The sequence below is a fragment of the Protopterus annectens genome, chromosome 10.part0, assembly GCF_019279795.1.
Source record: "Protopterus annectens isolate FY-2018-M chromosome 10.part0, PAN1.0, whole genome shotgun sequence".
Lineage (NCBI taxonomy): Eukaryota > Metazoa > Chordata > Ceratodontiformes > Protopteridae > Protopterus > Protopterus annectens.
The window spans coordinates 1260361995-1260380536 of record NC_056744.1 but is presented as its reverse complement, the minus strand read 5'-3'; the positions used below and the strand labels follow the sequence as shown (position 1 = coordinate 1260380536).

Below are 18542 nucleotides of genomic sequence, written 5' to 3'. Positions count from 1 at the left end.
GCTCCACTATCGCCAGCTCATGTATCCCCTGGTAGGTTATCCTGGGTCTGTACACTCTTCTCCTCCTCCTCACTGTGGGATGGTCGTCAGCATTCACATCCTCACTACCCACCCGCAGCCTTTTGCACATATTGATGTATAAGAGCGACAGCAGCCCCTAAAATTTTGTTAGTTTTGGCAGGTAAAATTTCCCTGTCTGTGTACACCAGTGGTGTAGAGTTTGTGGGAAAAACCAGACTGAAAGGTGTTTGCATAGTTTATAGTAGTGTACTGGGCTGCTGCCTGTGTAATTGGCTGATTCCGATACATTTCACCTTCCAGCTATGCTAGTTTGCCTTGATTGCCTTCCTACTCCTCAGCGCTTCTGTGGATCACTAGTGATATCTGCATTGCTTACTGTACTTATTTCCTTGTTTCACTTGAAAGAAAGTTACTGTTTGTCGTTTTTGCATTTAGTTACTTGTAACACATTGCACTCAAGTTACCTGGCACTTGCTCACTAAAGCAATTATATAAGTCAGCACTAAAAATTAAAAGCACTACACCCTCACTCCCCACTGGCCCTTGTTTTCAATTAAGGATTTCCCAATATTATTCTAGCATGTCCAAAGGTCAGTTGTCAATCTCCTCTCCGGTCCAGCTGGTGAATCTGGGAATCTTGAGGCAATGTTATAACTGCCTCATGTACACAGACAACCCTCTCCTCCTCCCACATAACACAAATACTTGAGAGATGCAGCTATTTAGCCAAACTGGAGGCTGAGCTCTCTCAACTCAGGACTGGCAAGACCAGACAGGAGGAGAAGGCAACTACACACACCACAAAACCAGCCTCACATAATGCTACCACTCCACTGAATCAAACACATAAACACACAAAGACATACTCGGAGGCTCTGAGTAAAATTTACCTAAACAGCAGAGCCCTCCAAAGCAGACACCCAAACAACTGCTACCTCAAGACACCCCACAAGCAACACATAAACCACAAAAGCAGTGTGCAAAGCAGTCACAGCCCTTAAGGCCAAATACAACACCAAACATACTTGTCATAGGTGACTCCATAGTCAGACACACTGACGTCCCACTCACCAGGCTGAACAAGGAGAGGGTCACAGTAAGCTGCCTATCGGGCTAGAATCCGCCACATAACACAAGCACTCGGGTCACTCCATGGCAAGTACAAATATGACACAGTCATTGTCCATGCTGGTGTGAACGACCTGAGACGTACCTCCCTGGACTACATGAAAAGAGACATAGAGGAGCTCTCTGATTATGTAGCCCAGGCAGGTATGACCCTAACCCTGAGCAGTATCCTTCCTTCACCAAGAATGATGCCACAATATAGAGACAAGATGATCAGCTTTAACAATTGGCTTAATGTCTGGTGTCATTCAAAGGGGATCCAGTGTCTGTCTGCCTGGGATGACATGCTTGACAAGCCACGCTGCTTCGAGGGACGGCTTGCACCTGTCACCCCTGGGATTCCGGATATTGGCTAAGGCTCTTGCCACCCCCATAGTGCCTTTTTTAGGCAAGGCTCAAATTCTAAACCTACCACCCTAGAAAACAAAAATGGGAAGAAACTGAGGGTAATGCTGCTCAATGCCAGAAGTCTAAATCTCAAAATGCACGCACTCGAGGCCCTTCTCAGTATGGAGAACATCGATGTCTGTGCTGTAACTGAAACCTGGTTCAAGGCTCCTGAGAGCACCCTGGCACTATTAGGTTTTACCTCATATCATGCATTCCGGCCCCAAAACCCGGACCACACCACAAAAGGAGGGTGTGCATCCATATTCATAAAGGATACTCACACCTCCAGGTTGGTGGCAACGCACAAGCTCGGAAACCATCCAGGTGCAACTAACCATAGGCAAAACTGCTCTACAAATTGTAGCATGCTACAGGCCACCCTCTCAAACTCAGGAACCCCACACAGCCTTCCTGAAGACACTGGAGGGTATAAATGTATCTCCAAACACCATCATATTGGGTGACTTAAACTACCCGAATATAGACTGGGAACATTACTCAAGCCCTAACTTTCTAGCCCAACGGTTCCTGGAGTTCATAAATTCAAATGCCATGGAACAGCTAGTCACTGTTCCCACGAGAGGAGAAAATATACTAGATCTCATTGTCACAAACATGGGGACAAAATGCTCCACACCGAAGTATATCCCTCATTGGTGAGATCTGATCATAAACTAATCTCACTGGAAATCCACATCCCGCCCCACCCCAAGCAAAAAGACCATAGTGAAGAACTTCTCTAAAGCAAACTTCACACTACTCAAGACTGGTGTGGTATCCTTCAAGGCCCCTGAGCCAGAGGAAACCACAACCCAAGCTGCGGAAGCCCTTACAAATGCCTTCTATGAACACCTCCAGGACTGCATGGATCAGGCAATCCCAAATAAAACCAAGACTCTTTCCACAAAGGGCAAACGTCCAGTCTGGTGGACCCCAGCCATTAACAAACTTTACAATAAGAGGAGAAAGCTATTACATGATAGAACAAAATCCATAAAAGGGAAGTCACCCCTGATCATTATTAGTAAAAAAATATGAGCACTCATAAAATCAACTAAGGCCAATTTTGAGAGAAAAATTACCATGGATTCAAAGGACAATCATAAGGCCTTTTTCAGCTATGTTAGGAACCTGGGTGGAAACTCCCAGATATGCTCAGAATTAGTCCAAAATGATACAAAAATCACTGAACCCATAGACATTGCCAACATTCTGGCAGACAGGTTCAGTGCAAACTTCACCCCCCTCTCCCCCCCTAAAGGAGAGATAACTATCCCAGCCGAGTGTAGCCTCCCGGATCTCAAATGCGCAGGTGAAAGCTGCTCTCTCTAAAGCTAAAAACACAGCATCAATGGGACCGGATGGTGTCCCCGGCTGTGTGCTGCACGAGCTAAATGAGGAATTAAACCCGCACATAAGGCAGCTGTTTAATCCCAGCCTTACCACAGGATACGTGCCCAAGGAGTGGCGTACGGCAACTGTGGTCCCACTTCACAAAGGCGGTGCCTCTACGGACCCTGGTAATTACCGCCCCATAAGCTTAACAAGTCTAGTCTGCAAAGCTATGGAGAAGATCATAATGGAGCTCATAAACAAAGATATAGGGGACTTGCAGACATTGGACCCGACCCAGTTTGGCTTTGTCAAGGGAAGATCATGCCTTTTGAACTTGGTTGACTTCTTCAAACAGTCACCAAGGCCATTGATGAGGGAAAGGCAGTCCATACAGCCTACCTTGACCTTGCAAAGGCTTTCGACACAATACCCCACTCGGGTATTGTAGAAAAACTTACCAGCTTAAATGTAAACCCATATGTCACAAGATGGGTTGCAAACTGGCTTAAGGACAGAACCCACAGGGTTAGAGTTGCTGGCGCTGTGTCAGACTCCATGCCGGTCACAAGTGGTGTCCCACAGGGCTCGGTCCTTGGCCCCCTATTGTTTGGCATCTACTTCTCAGAAGTACAGGCCAACATGGGAGGACTTTGGCTGACAAAGTTTGCAGACGACTGCAAACTGGGCGCCATAGTGGAAAGTGCATCGGACACGGATATCCTTCAGAAGGGACTCACGGAAACAGATAGCTGGTGCCAGAGCCATGGCCTGAAGTTAAACGCCAAAAATGTATAGTCATACCCTTCGGGAAAAACAAGGTAACCCCAAGCTACCATATAGGTGGCAATCCACTAAGCACAGAAGAGGTTATCAGGGACCTGGGGACCCAGGTTGACAGTGGCCTTTCTTTTGACACTCACATTGCTAAAGTGGTTAGAAAGACCTTCTACATTGCCCACCTGATCATGAAGGGATTCACATCCAGATCTAGTGAGGTCATTGTTCCCCTGTACTCTTCACTTATCAGACCAATGATCGAGTACAATGCCCCATTCAGGATGTATCTCACCCGACATCTGCAGCAATTGGAGAGACCCCAAAAGTTCCTCACCAAAAGGATAAAGGGACTCCAAAATCTGTCATATGCTGCCAGATTGAAGAAACTCCAGCTCTATTCAGTCGCATACCGCCTGCTCAGAGGTGACATGTGCCTGACATACAAGGCCATGTCCAACCCGGAATTAATGGACATGCTCCACCTCAAAAATCCAAATCCACCAAAACCACTAGAGCAAGCGACTTAAACCTTAGCACGGATATAAATAGGACGTGCTGGAGGGATAGATTTATCACTCAGAGACTCCCTATGCTGTGGAATAAAATCCCGGTCCATGTGAGGCAGAGCACCTCGCTGACTCTGTTCAAGAGAAATCTAGACCTGTGGATGGGAGATCGTAGGTTTACCCCAGGAATCATCTCTGTGTCACTGCTGGACAGAGGCACAACAAACTAATGGGCACAGTATTTTTTCATATAAGGGGTGGCGTAAGCCACAATAATTTGGGCTAGGCTTATAAATGCCTTAGGGCAGATAGCCTAGTATAAACCTATGAACCTATGAACCTATGAACCTACTGTTTTTTTTTTTGTTGTTGTTGTTTAAAACCCGGTGCATAGCACACACCCCCTTAGGCAGTATAAACACTGCTAGGCAGCCTCAGACACACACACCCTTCCTTCGCTTTGCTTAGCTAAGGGCAAACACAGGCCACACAGCTCCAATAAGATCACAGCATGCATGACACTCCGCCTTATGAGGTTATCCACCTCTTATACATATACAATGGTGTTGCTGCACCTACATGGTTGGGTGCAAGCTAACACTGACAGGAAATCTGTGATTCAGTATCAGTCCCCTCATTTACATAAACCAGAATGCTAATTCAGTTACCACACTCACACTGAGCCTTCCCCCTTAGCAACCCCTATTCCCTGGTATTGTTGTCTTATGCATACCATTGGCTATTATGGCAAAATGCTGATTTGGGTATAAAAGTTATTTCCCCCCTTTTTTCTTATTTTCATGGCGATCCTGTTTGCGCACCGCTGCCCTACTCTTAAACGTCCGAGATCGGCCAAAAAAAAAAAACTTGTTTTTTTATAAAATTGCAACTATTTTTCATGCTAATGACCATATCTTTGGCCATTGGCATGCCTACTACATTGAATATATGCTTTCTTTTGAGATGTCATGCCTCCGTTTTTGTAATTTGCAGAAATGTATTCGGTTAGTAAACGAATACATTTCTGCAGGTTACACTATTCCTGCACAGATGTCTGCCTGCTTCCTGGATTGCTAATTCACCTCATTTGCATGGTTTTCACCTGCAAATGAGCTAATTAGCATATGGCAGTGGTGTCCATGCAGGAATAGTGTAGGAGTACTTGTGCACGTCCCGGGAGCTCATTCCTGGATCGCTCAGCAGTCATAATGCATGCAGCAGCTCTTGCATTATTCCTGCACTCTGTGCAGAACTTGCTGAATCCAGGGGATAATCTTCTTCTCCTATAAATATACTGGCAAAGGTATATAGGTATTTTTGTTGAGCTTGCTGAATCCAGGGGATAATCTTCTTCTCCTATAAATATGCTGGCAAAGGTATACAGGTATTTTTGTTTTAGTGTATGTACTCACTTCTTTAAAACATTCTAAACTGGCTAGGAAAAATGTAAACAAATGCTAGTTAATATGAAATATTTCACATTATATACATATATATATATATATATATATATAGACACATTTACTGCAATAAAAGTACTCTGTCTTTTGGAACATTAATGTCTTCATCTAACACCACATACGGTGATGAATATGTTCTGGCAGGCTCAATAAACACAGCACACCTGGTTCAAAGCATTCACATGTGGTAGATTTTCTTCAGTATTTAGGTAGCCTATCATAGGACGAGGTTAAGTAACAAGTTAACACACGGGATTCACAATAGAGTTAATCTTTGATTTTGTACTCTCTGTCATAAGATAACATTTCATGGAACTTTTTTTTTTTTTTCAGGAAAGTCCTGTGGATATCCTGGGGATGCTCAGTTTGGAAATTTCAGTATTGCTGAAGGGAATGACTTTCTTTTTGGATCACGGGTTGAATACACTTGTAATGATGGGTAAATTTAATTTTTTAAACAAGAGAAAATAATTGTCTCAGAAACACTTCTTATTTTCTTTTTTTAATAAAAAGTATTGCATATTTTACTTAATATGTGAAATGGTATTTTAAAATCATGTTTTGTGATTAAGAAATGTGACTAATGTGGCTGCAAAAGGGCCAGCACAGTCATACCAATACTGCAATGTAGGGTTAAGGTAATTATCAAGTAAAATGGTGGTACTGAGTACCTTGACTAGTAACTAATTAGGAAATCCTGCCCACATATATGACATTGTAGGTGAATGTAGGATTCTACCATGGTTGCATTTTCAGATTTCAAGAACAGCAGTTGTGGGTCTGTTGCATGACCTAAGAATGCATGCGCACAAGTTGAACATCACAAAACTATGACAGCAGCTGTAGGCCATAATAAACTGCTCCCAACAGGGTCCCTGCCATTTTTATTTATTTAAATGAGGAGGAAATGGGAATATAAGAAAGTCCCAAAGAGGGAATAAATAAACAGCAGAAGAACATACAGAAAGACGCAATGAAGGAAAGTGTGTGAGGGGGAGGGGGCACAAGAAGGGTATATATAAAAAACAAATATATATATATATATATATATATATATATATATATATATATATATATATATATATATATATATATATATATGTGGGTCTACTGCTTTACATCGAAAATACACTTCTTCAAAATAGAGCAGTAGACCCTACACTTCAGTGAAAGTCCACTTAAATGAAAGTGCACTTTCACTAAAGTCTACTTCCCCGGGCTACCGCCCAAAAAAAAAAAAAACACTAAAACATGTTCTTGCAGGGGGGGCAAACCCGCACTGCACCCCCCACACCCCGTACTTAAATATACCAACTCTGAGATCGCACTACAGCCGGGAAAAGGGAATATTCCCATTTCGTGCCATAGCGTGACTGCCAAAGTCAATGTTCGAAGTTTCACTACTTCGAACAAGTGGACTCAGTGAAGTGGGGTTCGAAGTAGTGAAACTTCGAACATATTGACGGATACCATACATACATATATATATATATATATATATATATATATATATATATATATATATATATATTGATACAAATATAGATATAGATATAGAGATAGAGATACATTTATATATTTTTGTGAGAGGTGCTCTTTTTGTTTTCTTTAAGAAGAGGAGATTAGCAGATGGGGAAGGAAAGAGGATATAAGGATGGAAGCACAGGCAGACAAGCAAACACTGGACATAGACAAAGACCAGCAGGGGAGGTGCTGACACAAGATACATACATAGTGACAGGGAGAGAACAATTGATGACTGGGAGGATTGTACTGGCATAAGGGGAGAGTGATGACACACAAGGAAGGGAAATACCAAAACTGGGAATAGGTTGGGGTCCTGCCAACCTTTCATGCTGCCCTCAACAGAACCCAGGCAAAGTTCATGTTGGGTATGATGTTGTTCTCAGCAGGGAGAATTTGCCCTGCAGTGTGCAGTTGTGATGTCACATATAGGTGCTACACTTAGAGCAAGATAAATATAACTTGGGGGTAAATATACTGCTGCTGTGATATATGATATTTACTCAATTCATCTCTGAGTCTCTCTCTCTCTCGCTAATCTCTTCTTCTCATTGGCATAGAAGGTTGAGGTGATGCCTCTTAAGGTCACCATATTGCTGCCTGTGCTGCTCACTGCAGGAGTTCATAAACTCCAGTAGTACTCATCACCCCAGCAAGGCTATGCCAAGAAACCATCTTAAAAAGGGGACCCTCACAGGCACCCCACCAGGTGCTCCTGATCATCTCTATACAAAAAGTAAAGAAATAGTTTCAGCTCATCTAAAGCAATAGCCACTTATCAGGTCACATTCCAGAGGAATATGGTAGCAGTACACTCATGTTGCTGTGGCCAACATGTAACACTCAACATCAGGCACATAGCTTGCATGACATGTGATAGTGGCACCATAGACAGTGTGACAGGAGGCTAGTGTTACGGTGTGAACTATAGCATGTCAGGAGTGTCACAGCTGCTCAGTAGTTGCATTTGCTTAAATATCAAGACTTCAACATCTCTATGGGCTGCAATGTAACAATACTTTTTTCCTCATTTCTGCCAGGGTCATTGACCTACTTACACAGCCATTTTGCGCTTTGCAAGTTATGAGCTCAATGTAATGAAAGTACACCAGAAATATTCATTCTAGATTGACACATTAGCATAGAGTGACCTATATTAGAGAACTTTACACTTTTCCATAATTATTAACAGTGCACATGAGATAGATGACTGGTGACTACTACCTGCAGATGTCTGACTACTGCTTTGTAGGCATGCTTTAGTTGTATGTTATTTCTTGATGTGCATGATACTTTGCTTGGGAAGAGGAGGTTAAGGTTGAGGTTTGATTGACAATAGGTTACATGAGGAACTATGTACATGGAAAGGGTATATTGCATGGTATGACATTTGGTGGAAGGTTTGATGTGTGCTGTAAGAATTGGGATGCATAAGCTTTTATTTGTAATTGGAGGATTATGTATGTACATCATACTGCTATGATCCCTTGGCTGTTCTGCATTTTGCATGATTGTCCATAACTGCCATATGTTTCATACATGTTGTGTATGCCAGCAGAGGGGTAGGACTGTACACAGCACATTATTCAGTGTGAGACTTTTACATGGTACATGTTAGTCTGATGAGTGCTATTTAACACAGTATCAGAATTTATTGCAAATAGAGGGGAACTTGTAACCTGAGTCAGTAGGACTGTAACTGCAGTGGACCATGGAGTCCATAAATTTCCATGATAGTGATGTGCCTACACCCCTTTTCAAATCACCTCCTGTTGTAGATTGTGGCTGTCATTAGCTACTCTGTTTTCTCTTTCTGTTTCATGGTCTAATTTGGGAAAGGATGGTTATAATGGCTACATAGGATTTATGGGCTGCTTTGAAATAAATCCTTGGAGTGGTGATGTCTAACTGATTTAGAACTAGGGGGTTGGGAATCCACTCATAGTCATGTAGTAAGCCCTATGTGAGTAATACTAGAAGATCTTATTGACATGCTCATGGATGTCCTCCTGCTGTTTGTCATAGCCTACTGATGCAATGCACAGATATTGGTGACAGTGGGCTCACACACCAGTTGTATATGCCCTTTGAGCAGACATACTGAGTGTGACACACATGATGTATGCTGCTGGCTGAAGCATAATGGCAGACAATTGTATAGCTGGACACTGTAGCACGTTGGCAGTTTTGCAGATGCACAATGGTGTCTCCTGCTGTATGAGAACAACACATAATACCATCTCACACTTACTGCCACCAAAAGGCTGGAAACAGGTGGCTTGTACCTCATCATAGGCAAGATGTAAGACAGTCTATTGTAACATGTGACATTTTTGTGTGGTGCTGAAATATGGGTGGAATATGTACAACTTGCCAACAATTTACATGTATATAGCTTTATATCTATGTATAAGGAAAGAGAAGGAAAAAGATGATGGTCTCCCATTAAGAGAATGATACTTTGCTTTAGGATGTCTGTGAATGAGGTTGGCAAATGTTCTGAGTCAATTAAACAGTCCTTGCCTTTTAGAAACATGGCTAATGTCACCTTGCGGCACAGGTAAATAAGGTCAGTGGCCACAGTATGACACATAAGCAGGTAAAATGGGGGGTCACTAATAAGATTATTTAAGCATGCAGAAAGGAATCCCCCAGCAACGAGCAGAGGTGTGAAGTTCCACAGGTTGGGGTCCACCAACAGAGTCACCCTTTACTGACAAAGAGGAGTTCCTAACACTAGCATAGCTACAGCAGGGCAAATCGGTAACTGCCATGGGCGCAAAGTTTTAGGGAGTATGAGTAGCTATCCTGATCACTTTTTAGTGTATCCCAACTTTTAAAAGCTGGTATTGCAGTTGGGGTCAATCCTAAATGCGGTAGCACTCCACGTGTTGTTTAAACATTAGCAACTGCTTGCTACTTTTGCAATAAGCAATTTGCTACAGTTTAAAAGAAAAAAAAAAAGATTTGCTGTTTTTTTTTTTAACTTAACACCTGAGCACTTTAGTGCTCCCTACATGGTATAAACTGCAGCAATTGCATAAGTAGTTTGCTACAGTTAAAAAAATGTATTAAAACAGAGAACATGGTTTGCCAGCTTACTATAAAATAGCCTTGTTTGTTAATATAATTTTAGTGCTTTTATCCACACTCTAGGACTTCTTCAGAAAACAATCAAATCCAATAATACTTGGTTTAAATAACCCATGTCAAAGTCACATGGTATAAGTTAGCCAAAAAATAAAGCATCTCACCAAATTCCTATATGATACATTGCAGCATCCTTTATACAGCAACAATAAACAAAAATACAATTGATTAAAAATATAAATATATACTTGTTCCAAAACGCTAAATTTAAAAAAATGTAAATATTACTACTAATGTGGTTATATAAGGCATTTATTGGTATTTTATTTTTAATCTCATATAGATGCTCATATATTCTCTCCCTAAATTTGCACTCTGTCTTCCCCACATAAAACATGGTGCATGCCTGACAGATAGCTAAATATAAAACTCTTTGGGCAGGATTCACAAAGGCTTGCACGGAGTGTAAGAGACGTGCAACACTCCATGCAAGCCTCGCGATCCAGGAACAGCCCTAAACTCCGTGTAAGAGACCAGCTAAAAGGTCTCTTACACGGACTGGGCGTGGACATGCTAAATACCTCACTTGCAGCAGAAAGGTATGCAAATGAGATATATTAGCGATCCACGAAGCAGAAACCAGTCCGTGTAAGAGACGTTTTAGCTGCAGAAATGTACTCAGTTGACAACTGAGTATGTTTCTGCAAATTCCACAATGGAGCCATGTCAGCTACAAAAAAAGGGTGCATATGACTCAGGCAGCATGCCAATGGCCAGATATGTGGCCATTGGCAATATAACCCGATGCCAAAATAATAAAAACGGGCTGCGCTGTATAAAACATGAAAATGAAGGTTATAAACCCACAAATGTGGGTTTCATGCAATACATGGAATGACAATGCAGGGACCAGCAGACCAAAAACAACATGGCCACCGTGTAGTGGTTGCTAAGGGGGGAAGCTGAGTCTAAGACATGTAACTAAGCATTAGTAGGCAATCTCATGTAAATGAGGGTTAGGATACTGAATCTCACAGTCACATAGCAAATGAGCACAGTCTGAGTAGTGTAAGAGATACATAAGGGGGAGGAATAGAGTAGGAGATAGGTGACATCACAGGGGGGAATGGTAGAAAGAAATGCAGTTCATTGGAGGCCAGTGTAACATGACAGATGACAGGCACAGATCATGGAAAGAGGTGAGCCGCTAGATAAGTCACGGAAAGTCAAGAAATGGAAGGTGTACACTGTTACTTACACCAAAGTTTCTTGCTGGGCGTGCATGCGCATGTGTGTGCACCATGAAGCGCGAGTAGGGCAGTGTGCACACGTGTAAGGCAGACTGAGCATGTGGGAGCATGTTGGGAGATGTTTAACACTGTTTGCGTGGGTGTGCGCGCGTGTAGGGCAGGCTGAGTATGTTGGAGGCTGTTGGCAGACGTGTAACAGTGTTTGCGCGGGTGTACGCACATTTTAACCTGAATACGTAGATTCTGAACCGTGTAAGCACGTGTGCGCGTGTGTAAGCCACTGTGAGCATGTTTCTGATAGTATGCATGTTGCTCCCCCCCTGAGGAAACAGAGAGGAAAAAGGAAGCAACAGAATTAATAGGAAGCTAGCAGGGATAACTGCTGAAGCTAGCAGGTGAAAACAATTAGAAGCAGGCAATTACACAGGCAGAATAGTAGCCCAGCCCAGCACTTAAAACTCTGCAAACAGTAGTGCAGGATGTTTCCCTTAAGAGACACTGCAAGACAGGAGTAAGCTAATAGAAGTGAAAACTGAAAAAGCTGAACTCAGAGCAGAAATGTTAGGGGCTGCCATAGCTGTCATAATGAGACATAGGCGACTTGCTGAGGGTGGTGACAATGCAGATGGTGCCAGACAACCCACAGTGAGGAGACGGAGAAGAGTGTACAGGCCCAGGGTCACCTACCACGGGTTACATGAGCTGGAGATAGTAGAGCGCTATAGAGTGGACAGAGAGCTCCTGCAGCAATTGTCGAGCTGTGCAGGCCACGCCTCACACACAGAACCAACAGAGGGGAACCCATCCCAGTGGAAACCAAGGTATGTGTTGGCCTAAGAATACTAGCAACAGGTACCTTCCAGAGACCAACTGGTGATATGATGGGGATATCACAGGCATCAGTCTCCAGGGTACTGCAGCAGTTCCTGGATGCCATGTCAGCACATGTCGGTGATCATGTATATTTCCCAATGCCTGTGAGGTATTGGCCAGCAATATGCGTCTCTTCCAGCAAATAGCGGAATACCCTGAGGTACTGGGTGCAATAGACTGCATGCACATATGCATCAAAGCACCAGCCGGTGAGCGGGGTAGGGCCTACATTAACCGCAAGGGCTTCCCCTCCATCAACTGCCAGGTCGTGTGTGATGCCCAGGGCATAATAATGAATGTGTGCGCTGGCTGCCCTGGGAGTTACCACGATTCCCACATCTGGCATTTGACGCAGCTGTACCAGACATTTGCCAATGGGGAAATCCCACACGGACACCTAGTGGGGGATGCAGGTTATGCACTGGAGCCGTGGCTGATGGCACCCATCAGAAACGCACACACACCTGAACAGGAACGCCATAATGAGGCACACGCACAAACACGTAATGTAATAGAGCATGTGTTTGGGCTGCTCAAGTCACGGTTCTGGTGTCTGGACACATCTGGTGGAGCCTTGCAGTACACACCAACTACATGTACCCATATTGTCATGGTATGTGCTATGCTACATAATATGATCTTGTAAAAACAGCTGCAGCAGGACCAGCATAGGGCCGGGCCAAGCAGCCCCCCACCATTGCCAAGGCCATCACAGGCAGAGCATGACTCAGAGGAACAACCTGAGCCTGCCCCAGTAGGCAGAAGGAGGCGTGCCCAGTATACCCTGGCCTTGGCAAAGAGGCAATGCATAGCACATACACTGGCTCAGTAGGAACCCTGGGAATGATACCCCCTCTGACTCACTCAAATAATAACATGGATGCCTAAAATTACATGACCTGCTCACAAACATGTACAGGGAAGTGTAATATGCGCATCCGACAGAGGCAGCCCTGCAGCACCACCTGAGGCATGAATGCTATGTGTTAAGTAATGTAACACCATGTACTATATGCACACCTGAGCACCCTGACTAACATCCACCCTCACCAAACAAGAAGCCACAAAATGACGATGGGATGATCAAGTGCAATAACTGGCTGAAGTAATGCAGTTAGTCAAAGGGGAGCCAATGTGTTTCAGGCTGTGAAGACATGCAGAGCTTGACATGATGCACCACCTGCTAGGGGTGGCATGCACCTATCATGCCATGCCCCATGGATACTGGCAAAGGCTGTCAGTACCCACAGCATGCCCTGAATAGGTAAGTCTCAAAACACAAACCCACCTTCATAGGTTCTACAAGGGATAGGAACCTAGATGTAATGCTACCCAATGACAGATGTATAAACAGCAAGATGTGTGCAGTGTAAACGCACACAGTATGGAGAATGTAGATACCAGTCTTGTAATAGAGAACTGGGTCAAGGCTCACATCAGCACCCTAACACTACCAGGTCACACCTCATACTGTGCTGTACAGCCGCAAAACATGGAACAAGCTACAAAAGGAGGGTGACTAGCAAGAAATGGCAAGGATAACCACACCCCCATGTTGGTACCACAACAAGAAGCAGCATGGATTAGCCATGGTCAAATACCAATGGCTAAAACTATCTCCCAGTATATAGCCTGCTGCAGACTACTGTCCTAATACCAGGAACTGCACCTGGCCTATGTCGGAATACATGAATATATCAAGCCCCCCAAACCACATTATATTGCTTGACTGAAAATACCCAGACATACACTGGGAGCATTATACTAGCACCAACACAGTAGGAGAAAATTACCCAGATTTCATAAACCAAAATGCCCAGGAACAATGTACCACTCCCACAAGAGGGGTAAGCATACTGGATGTGATAATCAGCAACATGTGTACTGGATGGCAAGATGAGAAGTGTACCCCTCACTGGTAAGACCAGACCATAGAGTAATCACACTGGATATACACATCCTGACCCCAGTCCCTGGCCAGAATACCACAGTGAAAAACAAATGTAAAGCATAGGTTGCAGCCCTCAAAACCGATGTTGAATCCACAAAAGGCCCTGTGCAAGTGCAGAATATGGGACACACCACAGAACATGTTATACAGGCATTCCATGAACACAGCCAGGAATGCTTGGAGTATGCAATCACAAATAACAACAACACACAATGCCATACATGCAGGCACCTGGCATGCTGGACTCCAGCCATTACCAAACCAGGCAAGAGAATGAGGAAGCTACCACATGATAGAGCAAACATAAAAAGGGAACTAATCACTGACCAGTAGTATGGCAATAACATATGTCCACACATACAATCCACTAAAAGTCCAGCCACAACAAGTAGAATCTGTGAATCCAGAGGCAATGTGACACCAGTCCCAAGTACACAGACAAACACAACACCCCCCAATAAATACAAATATATGTGATAGATGCATCCATGTATCCAAACCAGAGGTTGAGCTCCACCAACTCAGTACTGTCAAAACTAGTCAGGAGGAGAAGGTAACCACATACACCACAAACCCAGTCCCACATAGACCTACCACAACTGTAAACCAAACAAATAAACACAGACAAATATTCCCGGAGGCCTTAATTACAAACACACCACACCAACAGAATCCTCCAAAGCAGATCACAAGCAACCACAACCTTCAAACATAGCACATGCAATGAATAGTACCCAAAGCTGGTGTGCCAAACAGTCACAGGCCAGAAGGAGAAACAACATGCCTGATACAGTCGTAATAGGTGTCTGTATAGGCAGACACACTGCTGTCCCACTCACCAGACTGAACAAGGGAAAGGGTAGAGTAAGCTGCCTGTAGGCTGCCACAAAATGCCACATAACACAAGTACGCAGGTCACCCCAAAGCAAGCAGAAATATGATGCACTCAATGTCCATGCTGGTGTGAATTACCTGAGATGTACCTCCCTGGTCATCATCAAAAGAGACATGGATGGTCCCTCTGAGTATGTACCCCAGGGCGGTATGACACTGGCTGTGTGCAGCATCCAACCCTCACCAAGAATGATGCCACAGTACAAACACAGAATGCTCATGTTTAACAGCTGGCACAGTTACAGCTGTCAGTCCAAGAGGGTCTAATATCTGTCTGCTTGAGATGTCAAGCATGACAAGCCATGCTGCTGTTCCAGGGATGGCTTGCAGCTGTTACCCGTCACCGCCTGGATACTGGATAAGGCCTTTGCCGCCTCCATAGAGCCGTATGTAGGCAAGGCCAAAAAGACTACCCACCACCCTAGAAAACATGTGGTAGGAAACATAAGGGTAATGCTGACCAATGCCAGATGTGTAAACTGCAATATGCATGCCCCTGAGGCACTTCCCATTATGGAGAACATTGATGTCTGTGCAGTGACAGAAGCCTGCTGCAAGCCTAGTGATAGCACACCAGCACTACTAGGTTATACCACATATCATGTGTTATGGCCCCAACACCTGCACCAAAACATCAAAGGAGGGGGAGTATCCATATGCAGCACAGACACCCATATTGCCAGGTAACTGACAATGCACAAAGCAGCGGAGACCACCCATGTGCACATAACTGTAGTCAAAACTGCTGTACAGTCTGTAGCATGCGACAGACCACACTCTCACACACAAGAACTCCACCCAGACATCCGAAGACATTGGACAGTATGAATGTCCCACCAAATACCAGACAAGGTACACACAAATTACCACATAGGTGTCAAGGAGTAATCAGGGACCTAGGGACACAGGTCGACATTAATCTGTCATGTGACACCCACAATGCCAATGTGGCTATGAAGATTGTCGATATTGGACACCGTATCATGAAAGGATTCACATCAACATCAACAGAGGTCACTGTGCCACTGTACTGTTCCCTTATCAGACCCATAATCTAGTACAATGACTCATATGGGATGTACCATCCGTGACACCTGCAGCAGTTCGGAAGACCTCATAGTTACCCCACCAACAGGATAAAGGGTGTGAAATATATGTCATATGCTGCCTGGCTGTAGACACCCCAGCTGACTGCAGTCACACACTGCCTACACAGAGGCATTGTATGTCTGTTGTACAAGGCCATGTCCAACACAGGAGTAATGGACATGCTCCACCACAGGAAATCAAAGCCATTGGAGCTGTGTGAATCACAGATGTCAGCCTCAACACATAATGAAATAAGATGTGCTGGAGGGACAGATACATAACCCAGAGGCTCCCCACACCCAGAAACAGGATCCCAATCCATGGTAGGCAGAGCCCCTCACTGACACCACTCAACAGGAATATTGCCAAGTGGATGGATGACCGTACATGTATACTGGGGGTCCTCACTGTGTCACGACTAGACAGAGGCACAGTGAAGAACTTCATAAATGGCCATAATTGAACATAGCAAGGGGTGGCGAAAGACACACACACTCTGGTTAGGCTTACTAATGGCCTAGGGTGTATAGCCTAGTATGAACCCATGAACCTATGAAGATACAAAACGTACAGGACACTAAGGATAATCACAAGGGTTACCCAACTGATGGGAGGAACCATGTTGGGCATCCACAGATATGCTCCGAATCACAACGATATTACAAACAACATACCAAACACACACACATATTGCTAACATACAACCTGTCAGGTGTAGTGCAAACACCCCCCGCCCTCCGAGTGCAAAATACCTATCCCAGCAGACTGATGGTCCCCTGACATTGCAGATGCTGAGGTAACAGCCATCATCTGCAAAGCAGAAGACACAGCAGCAAAGGTATGTGATGGTGTCCTGTGCTGAGGCCAACATGGACTCCAAGAATAATGGAATGCCAAATCACACTACTGCCCAATGTCAGCCTTACCACAGGATATGTACCCAAAGAGCAGTGTGCAACAACAGTGGTCCATCACAACAAAGGTGTTGCCTGAATGGATACTCCAAACTACCACCCCAGGATCCTGACAAGCTTGTTCTGCACAGCTATGGAAAGGAACAGTATGTACCGCAGACAGAAGGCTATTGTGGACCTACTGATACTGGACCCTACACAGTGTGGCTGTCGTAACTGCAGAACCTGCCCCTAAACATGTCTGACCCATTTGAAGCAGTCATTAAGGTCATTGATGAGGGCAATGTGGTCCACACAGCGTAGCTGGACCGTGCACATGCTTCTAGACAATACCGTACAAGTTCAGTATGGATTGCACTACACCTGACTGGGCTAATTGGGTACTCGCTGCTCTAGTATATTTTTCTTGTTGAATGACTTGGTATGTTATGCAGTACTAGCTTCGACTCAGTGCTTTTGTGCAAGTCAAACTGCCGTGAACATGGGAAGGCAATTGATTTAATGTTTATCTGGACACGCTGTAGTAGTACTCGTTCAGCACATTAAGTGTCTCAAACATTGTTGAAACTGTGCAGGCAACTGATATAATGCTAATCTATCTAACCTCACTGCTAACTGTATAAACTCTGTGTATGGAGTGTTACACTTTGTTTGAAACCTCACAATTACCTCTGTTTATGCTTAATGTAAGTCGAGTGTTATACATTGTTTGAAACTGTACAAATATCTCTGTTTATGCTTAATGAATGTTAGCTTTCCTTTCTAATTTATATCTGATTTAATGATTCTAGTAACTCAACATTCCTTCCTTCTATCTCCCATCTAGACATCTGCTTCCCTCCTATCGGACCAAGCGACTTTATTATAGGACTCCTGGCCCTACTGGCGGAGTTGAACTGTATCCAGATCTCTGCCTACTACCAGCCGCAACCTGACATTAAGGGTGTCCATCGTCTAAACAAAGTAAATAATACCTATGTATGTAAAAGCTATTATTACCCAATAATCTGTTACTGCGCATCTAGCCTTCCAACCCGGCCCTAGACTACCAGCAGCCATCACCAGTCCCTATCTTATGATCTACACCTCCTTCCTTTAGTGCCCTTGAACACCATCTCTATCACTATCTCTCCTCTCACTCTATTGAGCCTTGCTCTCCTCACTCCAACGCTTCTGTCCTACTTACAATATCCCTACAAACCTGCTTCTGATCTATTACTTACTATACAGCTCCCTTACTACTATATTACTTATTACTCAGCTCCCTTCTAATATACCTCCTCCTCTCTACACCAGCCTACCTTCCTCCTTATAAACACTGTCCATTTATATCCATCACT

The 18542-nt window shown here is 44.0% G+C and overlaps 1 protein-coding gene across 1 annotated transcript in view; it reads left to right on the top strand.

Annotated features, from left to right (window-relative positions):
- Nucleotides 1-6060, top strand: part of LOC122814265 (complement factor H-like) — a 196019-nt gene extending 189959 nt beyond the window's left edge. The window contains exon 3 of the mRNA XM_044086859.1: nt 5951-6060. Within this exon, the coding sequence (XP_043942794.1) occupies nt 5951-6060 (110 nt within the window). The remainder of the gene's footprint in view (nt 1-5950) is intronic.
- Nucleotides 6061-18542: the final 12482 nt, after the last annotated feature.